The sequence below is a fragment of the Ailuropoda melanoleuca genome, chromosome 15 (assembly GCF_002007445.2).
Source record: "Ailuropoda melanoleuca isolate Jingjing chromosome 15, ASM200744v2, whole genome shotgun sequence".
NCBI classification, from domain to species: domain Eukaryota; kingdom Metazoa; phylum Chordata; class Mammalia; order Carnivora; family Ursidae; genus Ailuropoda; species Ailuropoda melanoleuca.
Window position 1 is genome coordinate 12197818 of NC_048232.1, and position 17616 is coordinate 12215433.

Genomic DNA, 17616 nt, shown 5'->3' on the forward strand with positions numbered 1-17616 from the left:
GGGTGCAGAGATTACTTAAAAAAAATAAAATAAAAAAAAAAAAAAAAAAAAAAAAAAAAAAAGGAAAGAAACCAACTACTTGCCCTGCATAGGAGCCCCGAACAGGTTTTTAACCACCTGTGCAGTTATTAGCCTGCTCATTGGTGCTTGACCTTGGTGGCATGTTAGAATCACCGCGGGAGCTTTTAAAAAACAAACAGCCCATGCCTCAGCCTTACCCCAGGCTAACTGAATTGGAATTTGCAGGGGTGGCGCCTGGGCACTGAGATCTTTTTTAAGGTTCCTGAAGTGATTCCAGTGTACAAGCCTGAGTGGAGAACTGTTCTCTCTTCTCTGGATTTTTACCCAGGGCCAGGTCTCCACACCCAAAGTCAAATGGACAGGGAAGCAGTCCTCAATGGGTCTAGGACTTGCGCCTCTCCAGGCCTCGCTGTTCTAAAGTAAAAGTGAAAACGCTTTGGGTTTAAAGAACACAGGGACTATCTGATTTTTTCTCCTCTGCTGGCAAGTCTAGACACAGCCGTCGTCTCTTAGATCCAGATCTTATCTCTTCATCGTATTCCTTGTCTTCTCCCTCAAGTGAAGGTGAAAGGTGAAACTTTCTAAATATAATTTAAATCTACGTGTTACAGGCAATAAGCCTTAAGTCAATCTACCCATGCAACACAGATTCTTACGTTTAAGGAAATTAAAGAAGAGTAATTTTTTCAGTTTATCCTTTCTGCTCTCCTACAAGCTCTGAATCATTTACCACCCTAATCTGCAAAGGTTCAGAAAAGAAAACACGGTGACAAAGTGGCATTTACTTAATAGATTCCAAAAGGGCTTCAGTCGGGGATTTAAATGGTTGCAATTTGTAGTTTGCCATTTCGGTAGTAAGGAGCTTAAGTAACAAAATAAATCATTAGAATTTCAAATGCATATTTTCTTAAGTGCTAACAAATTCTTCCTCCGAGAAAAGACTCTGTCCATCAGGAAGTAGCCTTTCCTTCTGTGCTCCTCATTTAAGAGAGGTTAACTTTTGCCAGGTCAGTGAGGACACAGGTTGTGGTGGTGGAACAAGGTGAGTTAAACGCTTACTGGCCTGACCAAAATGCTTATTCTTTCCTTAGGCTGAAACCAAATTCAGCACATATAATTCGATGTCGCTTTTCGGAGGGCCTTTTGCTCACCTTCTTCTCCTGTGCTCTTGGGTGATGGCTGTGTCTAAGTATTAAGCTTTTTATATCAAAACCACATCACCGCATGTTACAATTTTACTAGAATTCACTAAATGGCACCAAGGACGATTTCTGAACCATGACCTTCCTGAGTTTCTGCACAGCGCAGGCAAGGGACTGCCGACCCTGTACGACTGTGCTATTTCCTGCTCAAGGAGCAGTCTACCCTCACCAGAGGAGGCCCTAACGAAATGCTGTGTTATTTTCTGGACCTGTGACCGAAAAGTTGCATTTTTCCTCCCATTGGTAGAGATGAGACACCACAGCCACTGTCGTGCTGACCCAGGCTTCTATGAGCCCACTCCTGGTCTTTAGAACAACACTAAGCAGATAGTTTCTGCCTGTATCATGCTTCACAGAGTTCATTTACGTTTACTAACTCATTCTATTTTGAAAACCACCCTGTGAGTTAGCTATCAACGCTCCAGCTCCAGATGAGAAATCTGGGCGCAGACAAGTCACGTAGCTTCATGAGAACAACAGGGACCCTGACCCCAACCTGCAGACTCAGGCTCTTCCCTCTGCCCACTTGACTAACACGAGGGGCACAAAAGCAGCACCATGTAAGTAAGAAGGACAGCACACGGGGTGTCTGCGAGCTTCTACACCCTGAATTTTAGGGAGACAGGCCACAAGCAGGGCCTAAGAGGCAACATCTCACGTGCTTACGCTCTTGAATGTCTTCGCCAGGACAGCCCACACTCCCGAGAGGGCCCTCCAGCACCTGGGTGACCGTGCGCAGCTTCCCTACTGTCACACTGCGCCCCACAAGGGACGGGGACAGGCGGGGGGCTGCCGACACACACATGCAGCCCCCAAACGGAGCACCTCAGGAGGGAAAAGGAGTCAGCCACACTTCTGTCCCGAGGTGAACCTCCTTGCCGACTCACACTGGGAACGTGGGCTGAAGAACTATGCCTACTCATAAATGATTGTTTCAAAACTCAGCTAACTGACACGTGTCAAGGACTCGGAGTGAGGGAGTGAACTTTAGGGAGCCGTGCACCTGACTGTATGAGTAGTAGTAGTGGGAATGAGAAGTCTGTCAGACTGGCCACAGGAAAACCGCGCTGTTGCAGAAGCTGAGGAAACGAACGCCTGGAAAAGCCCAGCGAGGCAGCAAGGTGGGAAGAACCAAATACTAAGAGCACAGTAAACGTCCCAACTGAAGAGGCCAGAGAGGCATTAAAAGTCAGGGGACTCCACCTCAGGCCTGTGTCGGTACCTGCTTGAATTTGCATTAATTTCCGCATGGTCCTGAGTTCTTGGAGGATGGCCTGCAGCGTCGACTGGCAGTTGCACGTACAGCAGTTCGATCCCGCCGACGAATTCACGGTTGGGAGTTCTCCTAAGCATCAAAGAAAAGAATGGCACGCTCCAAACATCAACAATAAAATTATAAAGGGGAGGTATCTTGACAGCATTTTGAAGCACGTTCGGTTATTATGAAACAGTGCCTGTTCCCCCCCGAATGTCAGGGGCTGACCTGATCTAATTATCCAGGCTTCCGCGCCGTAAGGTGCGTGCATCTCACAGGGTGGTGGAGACTGCACGGATGTATGCCCATGATCGCTGTCCCAGCAGGCCTCCCTAGTGTCACACCAGTGCATCTCAGGTGACAGCACCATAAAAATTCACTAGAAACACACACTCTGTGGCACAAAAACACGAGCTCTGAGAAGAATGGCCTTCCAGAAAAACCTGGTAGCCGCACGTTCTAAAATCTCACATTAAAAATTAAATATGTCTAACTATGAAAAAAATAGTTTTTCTAGTATTTCCCCAAATTAAGAACTGTCAAGACATTAAAACTTTTAGGACACTCTCTGGGGGTGGGACGGGTGGGGCAGGGAAGAGCCGGGGGAGCAGAGTGTACATGGGAGGCGATACTCAGACTCGGTGGGTTCCCGGCGGGGGGTGTGCTGGCTTTTCTCCACCTTAGTGAAGGAGATCCTCGTACATCTTTTCTCCATCCCCATGTCTTACGTTTCCCTCACTTTAGCCTCATTATCTCTATTTCAAGTTAGTATCTTTTCCTTAGTAAAACTATCCTATTAAAGTAAGCCTAGGTTGGTCCCCTCATCCTTGGGATATAGTGGAACATAGAGCATTCCCTCTAGCGTGTGTCCAACCCCGCCACCGCGAACTGGATCGTGCTGCTGTTACTTAGGTTGTTCCTAGGCGCAAGGGGAAAGTTCGAGGGCATGGATCTAATTGTATCTTTTGTTATACATTCAATGTGATTTTAATTCCACAGTATGCAATGTTTGTGGATACTATAAAAAATTCACCCCAGGGGCGCCTGGGTGGCTCAGTCGTTAAGCGTCTGCCTTTGGCTCTGNCAATGTTTGTGGATACTATAAAAAATTCACCCCAGGGGCGCCTGGGTGGCTCAGTCGTTAAGCGTCTGCCTTCGGCTCTGGGCCTGATCCCAGGGTCCTGGGATCGAGCCCCGCATCGGGCTCCCTGCTCCACTGGGAGCCTGCCTCTTCCTCTCCCACTCCCTCTGCTTGTGTTCCCTCTCTCGCTGGCTGTCTCTCTGTCAAATAAATAAATAAAATCTTTAAAACAAAAAACAAAAAAACTTCACCCCGGCAAAATCGTGAAATATGTACGGACAACTTCATGCTTAGAGTAGTGTAATTATTTACACTCAAAGTTGTAGCAAACTGAGATGCTACAACTTTTAAAACGGCAAATAATTTCAATGAAATTCGAAGTAGTCACAGTTATCTATGATGAATTCCTACTGAAAATAAGCAAACAATAAACACAAAAATCTGTTTGCAAACCAACATGGGGGAATTTATATTTGTAACTTTTAACATAAATAACATTTTTTCCAAGTAAATCCACCCTCCTTGTTGCATACTGGAAAACAGAATGCTCTGCACCCAAAACTTATTGCTGTGGGGTGAACTAACTTCATACACACCTAAGGGTGCCCTATTTCTCTTACCATTTCTTCCATGGCAGTCGAATTAGGAGGGCCTTACAGAATATTCCTAGTCACTATTCTAAGCACTGTCTTTATCATTTTTAGAGGACAAAACCAACCCTTTCCAGCTTGTTATAAATCATTTTCTAATTTTAAGGAGAACTGACTTCTTATTTTTATGGAGGAGTCTTTAAAGAGCCATGTCCCCTTAACCTGGAAGCATGCCAGCACATGAATGTGATCCTAGCTTATGCAATATTGAGAGAAAGAGAAGACTCCCGTACGTCTCTTGGGGTCCCTCCTGTCTCAACCGCAGGGCCTCGGGATGGGTTTTTACGGCTCTGAACTGGTTACTGCAAATTGTGTTAAAAAAAATCCAAAGAGTTCTCTTCTTCTTGAAGGAATAATGCATGGGAAAAGAAAATCCTTAACTTGCCAAGGAAACTGAAAAAGCAGTCTTGCTTTTCCTTGTTCTCTTTCTGAAAACTATAGATCTGCACATCCATATATAATTTAGGGGAGAAATAACATAACACGTCCAGAAAAAAAATTATCAATTTTTTCTTAAGCTTTGAAAAAAATTGCCATTTTTTTCCTGAACACTTAGGAATTTAAATTAAGGAAATTTTTACTTCCAAGGGATAGATTTCAACCCTAAGGAGGCAAGCCCTGCAACAAGGGTCATCTGCTGCGGTTGCTGGAATGAGCCATAAAAGCGAAGGTGTCACTAGGACGCTGGGATATGTGTCCCTCCCTTTCACCACAACTCCTGCGATCACGAAGAAGAGCGAAAAAGTGAGCAAGAGGATGTGTTAATGATACACATATGACCAGAAGCTCCTTCTCATGACAAAGGGGAGAGCCTTCTGCCCTGATGTTCAGGCTCTTATGACAAAAGTATCTGTATGTTGGCAAATGATAGCTTTCACTTTTTAAAGGGCTAAAATCTCTACTAAGGAATCATTACTTCTAATATAGAGCCTAAGTCTTGCTTCTCAAGTATGTTTTTTTAATACTTGTTGTGTTACTCAGCCAAGGCAGGTGACCAGGGGAGGGTTTAATGTACTGAACTCAAAAACCATGCTGAACATTTAGAAATAAAACACATTTGGACAACCCCCCCCACCCCCCGAGCACCCCCATGAGCATTCTCAATGTCCGATAATGACCGTACCATTGGAGCTCCCAGTGGTGTGGGGCTGACTCTGGAAGGTTCTAGAGCGGGTGCCATACTGCCCTGAGAACTGCCCGCTGGGAGGTGGTAACTCATTCCACGCAGCACGTGAAGAAGGCTGGAGGCTCTGTGGGGCCTCAGCAGAGGAGTTCAAACGCGGAGGCCAGACGGAATCCAAATCCTGGGGTTCTTCTTTTAATTTTTCTCCTTCTTTGCCCACACGCTGATAGATCCTCCCAGTGCTGTCATTCAGTAATCTTCTCATTCCTGTGATTTGTTTTTTAATTTCCATGCTTTCATCTCCTAATGGAAACAGGGCCAAAGAGATCATTGTACATGAGCAGAAGAAAAAATAATCCACTGCCAAAAAACACAGCCCTTCTTTGGAAATGGGAAAGATTCCTGAGTCCAGAGGCAAGCTTTCAGAAACTTGAGTAATCTATAAAAATTAAAGGCAAGAAAACTAGCTATGGTCTGAAGAAACCCATCATATTCCTGGTGCATCTCATTTTAACTTTCTTTCTGGCTAAATTCTCTTATGATAAAAGAACTTTCCTGAGCAGGTTTCATCTGGAACACACCTTAAATTCCCTCTGAGTGAGGGTGTCATGAGAAAATGAGCCGAGGCAGAAGACCCGTGATGGGACAACAGGGCTGAAAGCCTGGGCTTGGATCTGCCTCAGACGTTCACTTGGGATGGACGTGGAGGCCAGCTGGCTCGCTCACCCCCCGGGCCGCCAGGTGCAAGTACCAGCAAGAATACGTGGCACGGGTTGGGACATAGTGCTTTCTGAGGATGGGCTGTTGGCACAGGAGGCACCCCAGTACAACAGTGTTGTTGGAGGTCTCGCCTTCAGAAATGACACTGTAGGAGCAGAGAGACATCCAAGGCAATGGAGGAGAGGGCTCTTTCTCTGACCTTGTCTCACGGGGGAGACGTCCCCGCAACTACGCCTCCCTGGACCTGCCCAGACCAAATCTGCTGCCATCTCCACTTTGTAACCACGTGCAAAGAGAGCCCCACTCACCTATGCTGCCTTCTTTTTTTTCAATTATGGTTAAAAAACACGTAACAAAATTTACCATCTTAACCATTTTTTTTTATTTTTTATTTTTAAAGATTTTATTTATTTATTTGACAGAGATAGAGACAGCCAGCGAGAGAGGGAACACAAGCAGGGGGAATGGGAGAGGAAGAAGCAGGCTCATAGCAGAAGAGCCTGATGTGGGGCTCGATCCCATAATGCCGGGATCATGCCCTGAGCCAAAGGCAGACGCTTAACTGCTGTGCCACCCAGGCGCCCCTTAGCCATTCTTTTAAAAAAAAAAGATTTGAGAGAGAAAGAGAGTGCATGTGCGCGCTCTCTCTCTCTCTTTCTCTCGCAAGTGGGGGAGGGGCAGAGGGAGAGAATCTTCAAGCAGACTCCCCACTGAGCAGAGCCACTGGCCACTGAGCCACTAAGCACCCTACCATCTTAACCATTTTTAAGTGCACAGTTGACAATATTTGCATTGTTGTGCAACAGATATCCATAATTTTTACCATGACTGTAAGATTCCTTTTCCCTAAGGAGATTATATTTTTGAACTAAGGCATCTCTATACTGCACTGGGGGTACTTAATAAAGATTACTTAAAGAAAACTCTAAAATCATACGGATATAAAACATTTTCCATAAATACTAATGTTAGAGGATGCTATTAGGAGCTATTTTGAAATCCTATCTTTTAACATTGTACATCAGCTGGTGTCTTCCCAAAGATTGAGAGAAGTGGATTTTTTTCCTCTAATCCGGGTGTTAAAGTGAAAGTCTTATGCCAGGATTTTTTTTCCCCTCTAATCTGGGTGTTAAAAGACTCACGCAGTCACTCCATTAAATACTTGAAATTTAAACTATGATAAAAAGAAAAGGCCTACAGAAACTATCTATCAGGAAAAACACAGCTCCTGCAAATAAATACAGCACGTTTAATATAATGATGTTTTAATGCACTTAGCATCGTATAAGTCAGATTTCTATGTAGACTTGGTAACTGCATAATTAATCTAGGTATTTTGCGTTGCCTAGCTAGATATTTAGCTAATTAATACATGGACCTATTTAGAACATAAGGAAACTTTTACACACTTTTTGAAATAAGTATCTCCAATTTGTAAAAAGGTAATAAAATATTAATTCTGTCTTTTCTTTCTAACATGGATGAACACAAATGACACCGATTTCCAAATTTACAACATTGTTATGCGTTGCTATCTGCTTGAGAGGAGGAATATTTTCATTTGTAATGAAACTATTTCTACATCAAACACCTGTGAAAATTACAACACAGGAACAGCAAGTGATATTCCAGATTTTATGAGAATGAATGACTAAGCACGATTTAAATAATGCAGAGCCAACAAAATTTACGGCCTCCTCAGGATGTCTATGGCACAGGGTGTGTCTGGAAGAGCTCCGGGAGGAATTCCGAAGGAAATCTACAGGCAAATGTGGTGTTACTTTCAGCACCCAAACACATACTTTCCTGGCTGGTGAACAGCACAATCTGGGCAAGAAGCTTCTTTCCTGTGGGGTTTTTTTCTCCTCCATTTTCTGGATGAGGGAAGCCGTGCATGCATCAGGGGCTGCAGCACGCTGATCGCAGTGGGCACTGCTGGTGGCTGCCACGCCCCCCCCTCCTGGCACCCTGGCAAGAGCCGCGCCAGCTCGGCCGCCTTCTGCCTGCTCCTCCAGTCAGCGCCAGCCTCCTTCTGCACACGAACCCTGACACATCGAGCGAAAGGGATCCTCTTTCTCTGGAGATGGAGTGCTACGATCAAGGGCTGTCTTCAGGGGGAGAGAAAGAAAGTCACAGGATTCTGGAACCTGCTAAAAGCACATATGTTTTCTTGTGACCCGAGTTTCTTAGTTCTGAAAATTACCAGAACAAACAGAGTTTCAGGTGCTTTCTATGTTTGTGTGGAGGACTGGCTTCGACGCTGCAGGTTGGGTTTAGAAGAGGAGGTGAGAGTATAAAGGGAGCCTCTGGTTGTGGGCCGTCCCAGCAATGTGTCGAAACATTTCTTTCAAAGTCAAAAGAAAAAAACGACCCAACCACAACAAAAGAGGACCCAGTGGGGCCCAAGGAGGAAGACAGTGCAGGGAAGGAGGACAGCCAGGGCCAAGGCAGCCCCACGGGCTTCACTCAGGAGACTCAGGAGACAGCGCACAGTCTACCTGCCTGCAAGGGATCTCAAAGGACAGAAGACAGAGGCCTGCAGAAGTCAGAGCTGTAGGAGTCAATGGGAGGAAAGTCAGTGGGGAAGGCTGAGGAAGGCTGATCTCAGAAAGCTCCTTGGAAGAGACAGGCTGAGCGTTCCTAGAGGACAACCAGATGGATGTGTGCAAATGGTCTCAGAGTAACTGAATTGTCCTTTCTCGGACCAGAGAAGCTGGGAGCAGCCCTTAAAATACCACCTGGGAAGAGGTCCTGGAGCCCTGCTACACCTGCAGGCAACGGTGGTCTTCAGCAGAGAGAGGGGAGATGCTGCCTTGTATGTTGGGGGCAGATAGAGCAGAGCATCAGAAACGAGAGCTGGAGACCAAAAGCAGGGATGACCAAAGCAGCTGAGTGAACCGACATAAACTGGGATGGTGTGGGTGCCAAACGCAGCAAGCAGGGTGAGCGGGCAGAGGGCGGGTGGAGGCTTGGGCAGAAGGTGCTGGTGTGGTCCAGTGGGCAGGCCTGCACTGGACTCCCTTCCCAACTGTGCTAACATCCCGCTCCCACACTTCAGCTTCCTGCGTCATACGCTGAAGGTCTGGGCCAGAGGCACACAGACGCAGCTGAAGAGGGATGCAGGTTTTTCACGGTAACAAGATGTTAACAGAGTGAAAGTCACAGATATCCTTCTCAGAAAAAGCAGGCTTAACCTGTCCTCATAGTGGAGCCCATTGTTTTTTGGTTTTTTGTTTTTAATTGAGGGGGCATAAGTTCTTTGACTTAAAAAGAAATGGTGAAAAGTACGTAAGAGATTGAGATGGGAAGTGTTAGCAGACTTCTACTGTCTTTCCAGTTGAGATCAGTCAACGTCTTCACCATATTTAACGCCAGGAAAAGGGAGCTCCACAAGCATGATTCTATAAGGAAACGTGTGCACTTTCCTCGTTTCTTTCCAAACCTATCTATGTCTTTACTTACACTCAACTCCAAGAGGCCGAATCTTTTCAGGAGAGACAAAAAGAAATCTTACTAAAAGATAAAACAACCTTAACTGAAATCCTTTTGAGAGTTTGGACAAGGTCTAAAAAAAGTTGCAGAATGAATTCTATCTTTGGCTAGATTTCCAGACTCTCCCAGATCACTTTTCTTTACCTAAACAACATATAGGTATATAATAATTATTACTATACGTATGATGATTATGCATAATAATACATACAAAGTCTTGCAACGTGGAAGTAAGTCATCATACATGATCTCTCTTAATTTGGCCAGGAAAGAAGGATATGCGACATAGACCCTGATTACTCGTGGTCTGGGATGATAAAAGAAAATATGATAATGCACAAACATATAGCAAGAGACTGTACATAAACATCTTATGTCTATCTCTCAACATCTTACTATGAAGATTCACGAAGAACAGTCATATCTTTGCCCTACAAATGTTCTAATGTAGACGTATGGTAGGTATTCCATAAGACTTTCTTAAGTGAATGAAAGAAACGGCTTTTTGAAACCAGAAAGCATCCAGTAGAATTAAATGTAATATTAACGTTATAAGCAAACAATATATTAATAGAGTGGAGTGAAAAAGTAGCAGAAATAAACTGCTCAACAAACATTTATCAAGCACTTTCTGGGCCTCAGAGATATAAAGATCATCTGGTATGAATTAATAGATAGCCCCTCTCCAAATCTCTCGACATTTTTTACCCAGATTGCTTTGTATTGATTGGTTGTTCTGAAAAATGGTCCTGATTTTTCCTGGCCTATTGACCCCTCACTCTGTTGACTGTGTGCCCCAGGAATTCAGCAAGCAAACTGCCCTACTATTTGCCGATGATCTGGCTTCCTGCTAGAGGTAAAGACCTTCCCTGATGGCCCTGTTTTCCCTGAAGCCCCAGCATGAAAGCTGTTCATCTCCCCCCAGGGCTGGGGCTGGTGGCTCCCTGACACATCACGCTTCTGGCCCCAGGAGAAAGCTCACTGTTGTCTGAGTGGATGCCACAGAGCTATCCCTTCTTCCCCCTTCTTCCTCAAAGGCAGCTCTGTGTGCCTGGAGTTCAAGCCCTCTAAGGGGAAGGACAGGCGATGAAGTTGAAATGTAAAGCGAGGTCATCCCATTAAGGGCCATACATGCCAGGCGAAGAAGAATAATTTTACACTGGAGATACTGGGTTATTACTCCTGGTAATTTTAGATTCATAGCTCTTTCAATAGAAGGATAGTAAATAATCAGGTCTATCCTGTAGAAAAATAATTCTGGCAAAACTCTGGTGAACGTGGCGTGGAGAGAGAACCAGTTACAGTGTCATTGCTGAAGGCTGGGTGAAGGACCTAAGAGTCTGTGCCAGGCCGGGGAGGGGGAGGGGTCATGGCTGGAGAGAGACCCTGAGGAAGCTTCATCAGACAGACCCACTGATGCGCTGGGCATGCGGATGGTGGGGGTGGTGAAGGAAGAGAGCCTGTGAAAGAGAACACCAAGGTTTCTAGCTTGGGTGACTGATACTAATACCAGTCAGGGAATTAGAAAAAAAGGGTGCTGTGGGGTGAGGTTGTAACGAACCTAGTTCTGACAAAGAATTCTGATAATAAGCAGGCAACTGGGAATGCAGCCACGTTCATGGCTGGGACAGGAAGCTGACTTCAGAGCCGTCCTGTTAGTAGCTGCTACCACCACTACTGGTAGTAGGGGGCCCTCTGAGTTCACTAACAACTCAGGGGGTGGACGGGGACCTTGTACAGAGATGCCAGGTTTCCTATCAATCCAGCGTGCAGAGAGCACAAAACCCCCATTTCAATATGAAAAGAGCCATGAGCTCATCTGTTTCCAAGCTGGCAAAGTGGGTCACCCCATTCCCCCTGGGCTCCCAACCCCTGGGGTAAGCAGCAGTCACCTTGGTCAGAAGTGAGTCCTCCCTAAGCCCTCGCTCCCCCTGCCCCCAACATTGAGTCCACCACAGGGGTGCCACACTTGACAAAACCCCTCAACAGGAGAACTGACAGAATCTTAAAGAACCAAGGGACACTTCCACCATATTCGGTATTGGTCAACCTTCATTACACTATGCTGTCCAGTTTTGTACTATTTTAAAGAGGTTGTGGAGAGTCTTTAGAAGGTCACAAAAGTCAATAGGAAAGGTTAAAGGGACAAGGACAGACTATAGGAGTTGGGTGTTTCACTGAGAACTACATGGTTTGACTGACTTATCTTCAACTCTATTGTGGGTGGTTATGGGTAGGACGGCGTTCTTTATCACCAAAGGAGGAATGGATCGAAGTGCAGCTTCCAGGCAGGAGGCTGGACAACATATGGTCTTCAAGAGCTGACCCTTCCAGCTCATAAACACCACACAGCAGAGACGCGTCTGAGAACATGTACAGAGAAGGAGGGACAAGAATGCTTTTCTGTTTGGGATGATGAAAAAGTTCTGGAAACAGATAGTGGTGGTGGTTGCACAGCACTGAATATACTTTAAAAAAAAGGATGCTTTAAAACTCCTCACATTTTTCAGGTAATGACATGTTAAAAGAGAAAATAGTTGAGTGCATCAGTGAGAAATACTAAGATGCCCCGGATTTATACTAAATAGTCCAACTATCTCTTCTCAAACACCAGTAGAAGCAGCATAGAGCCACTGTATAGAAAAGACTCACCCACAGCAGCTCAAATGACGGCAGTGAGAGAGAGAGAACAGGAGAGGGGACAGGGTCCTTCCTGCCAATGCTACAGCTTTCTTCAGCACAAACCTCAGCACATGGGTCTCAGCGCAGAGGAATGTGAAGCCGACTCCGTGCTGTGGGGAGGCCTGAGGTCGACACCCTCATTCCAAGCCCATACTGACATGCAGATGCTATCAAGGTCCCACCTGGCCACCCTCAGGGCTGAGAGCCATGTTTACAAGGGACACGCAAGACTGGGATTCTAACTCAGCAAAAACGGTCTGAAAAGCATTAGTTTGTAGAGTGACGGTTTCCAGGTGAGCCCTTTTCTCTCATGCAAACTTAAGTGGAACCCCAATAAATCAAGCAGAGTAAAGCCTGTTGAAGAGAGCACGCTGAAACCCACATTCCTGGAACAATCCTGGGAGTGTGTTCAGGAACTCTGTGGGCACCACACAACAGTCTAAATGCTGCTGAGGTGGAAGGAGGCAAAGAGTATCTATGGAATCATTTAATTGGTTGAATCAAACACTATGGTAAGGAGTATCTCAACTGCGAGTGTGTTGGCATGTGTGTGAGGACCCTGTTAAATTGAAAGTTATAAGATATGTGCATACACACACACACACACACACACGGCATTTTCATTTAAAGGGCAACTAAGTTCCTTTCAAATATATTTAGAGAATATCAGGTTCATTCATCCATTCAATAAATATTTACAGTACTACTACGAAATATGAGATACCGCGTGACTAAAAAAAGGAAAACAGAAGACATATAAGCTCCAGTGGCTCCCCTTCAGGGGTGTACAGTCCAGCAGGGGAGACAGGTGAATGTACAAACCATTTAAAACACGATGCCCCTTTTCTAACGAATGGCAGGCTTACCCAGGATAAGCCACCTGAAGCCAGGGTGGGAGGCTGGAGCTCTTTTTTTTTTTTTTTAAAGATTTTATTTATTTATTTGACAGAGATAGAGACAGCCAGCGAGAGAGGGAACGCAAGCAGGGGGAGTGGGAGAGGAAGAAGCAGGCTCATAGCAGAGGAGTCTGATGTGGGGCTCGATCCCATAACGCCGGGATCACGCCCTGAGCCGAAGGCAGACGCTCAACCGCTGTGCCACCCAGGCGCCCCTAGAGCTCTTTTTATCTAAGGCTGAGCATGTGAAGCCAGGATGGGTACCAAGAGAGAATGCAAAAGATCTTAGCTGGAAAATAGGCCTTCCATGCAAAAAGAGCTTGAGACGTCTATTAAGGGTCAAAAGAGCAAAGACATGCCAGGAAATGAAGCAAGGACTAGCAATTCAAAATGGGCCGTCACCATTAGTACTCAGCACTGTAAAAAAAAAAGAATGAGATCTTGCCTTTCGCAACAACATGGATGGACCCAGAGGGTATCATGTTAAGTGAAATAAATCAGACGAAGAAAGATAGATACTATAGAATTTCACTTATCTGTGGAATCTAAAAAACAAAACTCCCAAACAAAACTGAAACATGCTCTTAAACACAGAGAACTGGGGGCTGCCTGGGAGGAAAGCAGTAGGAGGACGAGCAAAATAGATACAGGGGATTAAGAGGTACAAATGTCCAATTGTAAAATAAGTCAACGGGATGAAATGTATAGCAGGGAATCTAGTCAATAATAAGTAATAATGTACAGTGACAGATGGTGAGTACAGTTACCATGGTGAGCACTGAGAAATGTATAGAATTGTCTGTTCGCTACGTTGTACACCTGAACCTACCATAATGTTGTATGTCAACTGTACTTCAAAAAAAAAATTAAACCAATTGGACAGCTACAAAAAATGGGCTTTCATGCTGCTTCTCAAATGTATCCCTCAAAGAACACCTACAAAGGAAAATAAACACCTATAAGAAGTTTGGGGGCAAAGTCCTAAAAGGGGAATAAGGAAAAATTTTCTTGGATGTCTTCATATTTTACCTTAAAAAATAAATGTTAATATTATACTTTGCTCTCTACCCACCAAAACGTGCGGATTCCTGTAGTCCATGGAAAACACTGGGCGTCAGTTACGCATCCACAGTTTCAAATGCTCTGGTCAGAGAGGAGAGGCTGGACCATTACAGAAGGCCAAGGGCTCAGCTTTTTAAGTCAGGCTTTTGAATGCCCCCAGCTACTTTCTAGAAGTACATCTCTAGTGTCCATGACCGAACAGACAAAACCAAGAGATTATATGATAAATGCCTTGGACGTTGCAAAAATGACAAGTGTTCAGGAATCGAGAGGAAGAGACCATTTTAAACTGGGAGGACTGTGGCTGGTGTCATGAAGATGGTGAGATGTGAGCTGGTCTGTAAAAATGGCTAGCATTTCCACGGGCACTTCTAGGAAGAGAAAGGAGGAACAGTATGGTGCAAAGACTGAACTCAAAGAAAAACAAAATGGGTAACAGTAAATAAGCTAACTTAGTTAGAGTTGAGGTACTGAGTGGATAAAGTGAACAAAGAAGGATCTTGATGCTTTTACTTTATCCTGCAAATGACAGGAAGTCAACAAAGGTTTTCCATGAGACTGTGATACATAAAAAGCAGCTGGAACTCCCCAACCAATTCCAAGAGTGGGCCTGCTTATTTCCCTCAAATGTTCTTATATCATGGAAAACAAACTTTTATTTTATAATAAATACAACATGGCTGCCCAAGTGTATGCTCCTTGGATGTGTAATTCCAGACATCACTAAGTGAGGAGGTCAGAAGCCATCACTTTAAACAATGTTCAAGAATATTGAGCCAACGAGTTAAAATCCCAAATACAAGGGAGAGGTCTTGCAAATCAATGAAGACAAACACCAACAATAAAAAACTGGGCAAAGGACATAAACAAGTAATTCACAAGAGGAATAGTTTAAAAATCCCTTAATCTGCATAATTATTAATGTCATGAAAATTAAATAACGTGAAATTCTTTGTCTATTAATTTGGCAAAGACTGTAGATTCATAAAACCCATTTTTGGTGAAGGTGTAGAGTTATAGTCACTCTCACTGGCTGTTGGTAGGGAACCTTTCTGGAGGGAAATTCAGCAAGTCCACTTCCAGGAACTGATCCTATAGAAACGTCCCAACAAGTACCCATGCCACAGACACAAGGATATTCACGAGGGCATCACTGTACTTGTGAAACACTGGGAATCATCCAAACATTTATCAGTGGAGCATTAGATAAGTGAATTACAGCATGTTGATGTCATGAAACTGTGGTGTATGTTTACAAGTCCTGTAAAGAACGGAATGGCCCTTTTTATAGTCATTTGGAGGTATGTGCAAGATAGACTGTAAACCCCTGATGGTTGATATCACAGTGACTTCATTCACTACTTTATAACCAGGGCTGCCTGCCTGCCTCAAACTACCCACTCAATTCCGTGGAATAAATGGAGACTCCGTTAAGCAAAAAAGTTACAAAACATTATATAAGCATGATCCCATTTTCCTTGGATTGTAAAATACACAAAAACAACTCTACCATTAACAGTGGTTGTTACTGGAGAGTGTGACAGGGACGGGATGTTTTCCTTTTTATTTTATACCTTTTTTTCACCTTTCTTAATTTTAACTTTAAAAATGGTTTTGAAATGAATACATATTATTTTTTTTGTAAGAAAACATGACCTATAAGAACTATGTACGATCTTCTCCCTGTGATATTCTGAAGCTGGGTACAGCAGCAGCTTTGGACATGAAAACATCTTACAGTGTCACCCAGGAAAGACAAAGTTGGACAGGAATGAGTCATAGGTGGCTAGAGATAGCCACGAAAGCAAGTCTAGGAAAGAGGATGCTGGGGTGTGGTCTGTTTTGCAACTCTCGGTGTACAGGCCTTAGATAACTTTCCGTTGAAGCTCATACAAGCCATGTATTCTTTATTTTTAAGTTTGTTTATGTATGTGTATATGCATATAATAGTAATCTCTAGAGCCAACGTGAGGCTCGAACTCTTGACCCTGAGATCAAGAGTCCCATGCTCTTCCAACTGAGCCAGCCAAGCACCCCAACCCATGTATTTTTTTTTTAAATAATAATTCGGCAGTATGTAGGGGGAAAAGTGTCACAGCCACCATTTACTGAGCACTCACTATGTACCAGGCCCTCTGGCAAACTCTGCCAACTTTTAATCCTGATGACAAGCTAAGAGGTTTGAATGTTGATGAATACATGTTACGCAGGAAATAACAAAGACTTTAAGATTGGAGATTTGAACTGGGTAGCTCAGGCTCCAGGGTCCATGAGCTACTCCACTAAAGTGCTCAAGGAACAGGCTGACTGGCCGGAAGGAGGCCATTCACAAAATAATCCAGCCGCGAGGTATCCAGGAAGCACTCAGGACACACACTGGGTGCTGTCTGAACTAGTCAGTGCCTTAACCACCCAGTTATGTTAAATACGGTGGAACCAGTTCAATTATTGCACCAAACCATCTATGGATTTCAACTTAGTTGTACTGTTTCTAACCAAGGAGAATAAGGCTCAGATATTTCTTTTTAAATTGGCAGCACAGTTCATGTGAATCCTGTGAATTCTACAAAAGCCAAATATTAACACTTAGAAGACGTGCAATAAGAATTTATTTATGTTCATGATTCTGTGAAACATGGCAAAAGTCTTTGATTGCTGGCAATACACATAGGTTAAATATAACAAGACTGTAGATTAGGGGCTGCTTCCATATTCCCATAGTAGCACAACCAAAGTCTTGCCTTCATTCAATAAGAGATAAAATGTTCACAATTTACTGTCTGGAGAGAGACAGTCCTTTTTGATAGAATTTGAAATGCTGATCCTCTGTTCTCCTGTACAGAAACTTCTAAAAGAATGTTAATACAGAGGTGCAAATCTCCCCTCCCTGAGCCGTCAATTTATACATCCACATCACGGAGCAGTTAAGTATGAACGTGATTAAGTACTGGTTATACTGCATTTCTTCAGCCATTTAAAATTTTAAAATATTCCAAGTTAAAAATATAAACTATTCCAAGTTAAAATATAAAATATTCCAAGTTAAATATGCTGACGTACAGTCTCATCTTCAATGTAAATAGAGTTACTGATGATGAGAAATGGATCATATTCACAGCACCTTTTTTTCCAAGGATTTCAGGGAACTCCGGTAAGACTGGGTCCAAAAGCACCTAGAGAGCGGGGAGTCTTTCCTGAGTGAGACTAATGACAAATCTCCAGGGGTAAGGCAATTGTGGCTTAGGTCAGTGGGTTCCAAACTTTTTTTGACCATAGTTCACAGGAAGAAATGTTTTTTTCATGATGATTTCACACACTTTCATACACACACACATATACACGCATACTACGTAAGTAACTAAAAAAAGACTCATGAATTTATCCTTCCTGCATGCAATGCACTCTGACATTTTGTATTTTACTCTATCTTTG

At 43.9% G+C, this 17616-nt stretch overlaps 1 protein-coding gene across 1 annotated transcript in view; it reads right to left on the reverse strand.

The window, feature by feature from the left end:
* BEND7 (BEN domain containing 7) overlaps positions 1-17616 on the reverse strand; it is a 112856-nt gene that overhangs the window by 61440 nt on the left and 33800 nt on the right. Inside the window, exons 5-6 of the mRNA XM_034643610.1 lie at positions 5333-5635; positions 2446-2568 (exon numbers count right to left, since the gene is read on the reverse strand). Of these exons, the coding sequence (XP_034499501.1) occupies positions 2446-2568; positions 5333-5635 (426 nt within the window). The remainder of the gene's footprint in view (positions 1-2445; positions 2569-5332; positions 5636-17616) is intronic.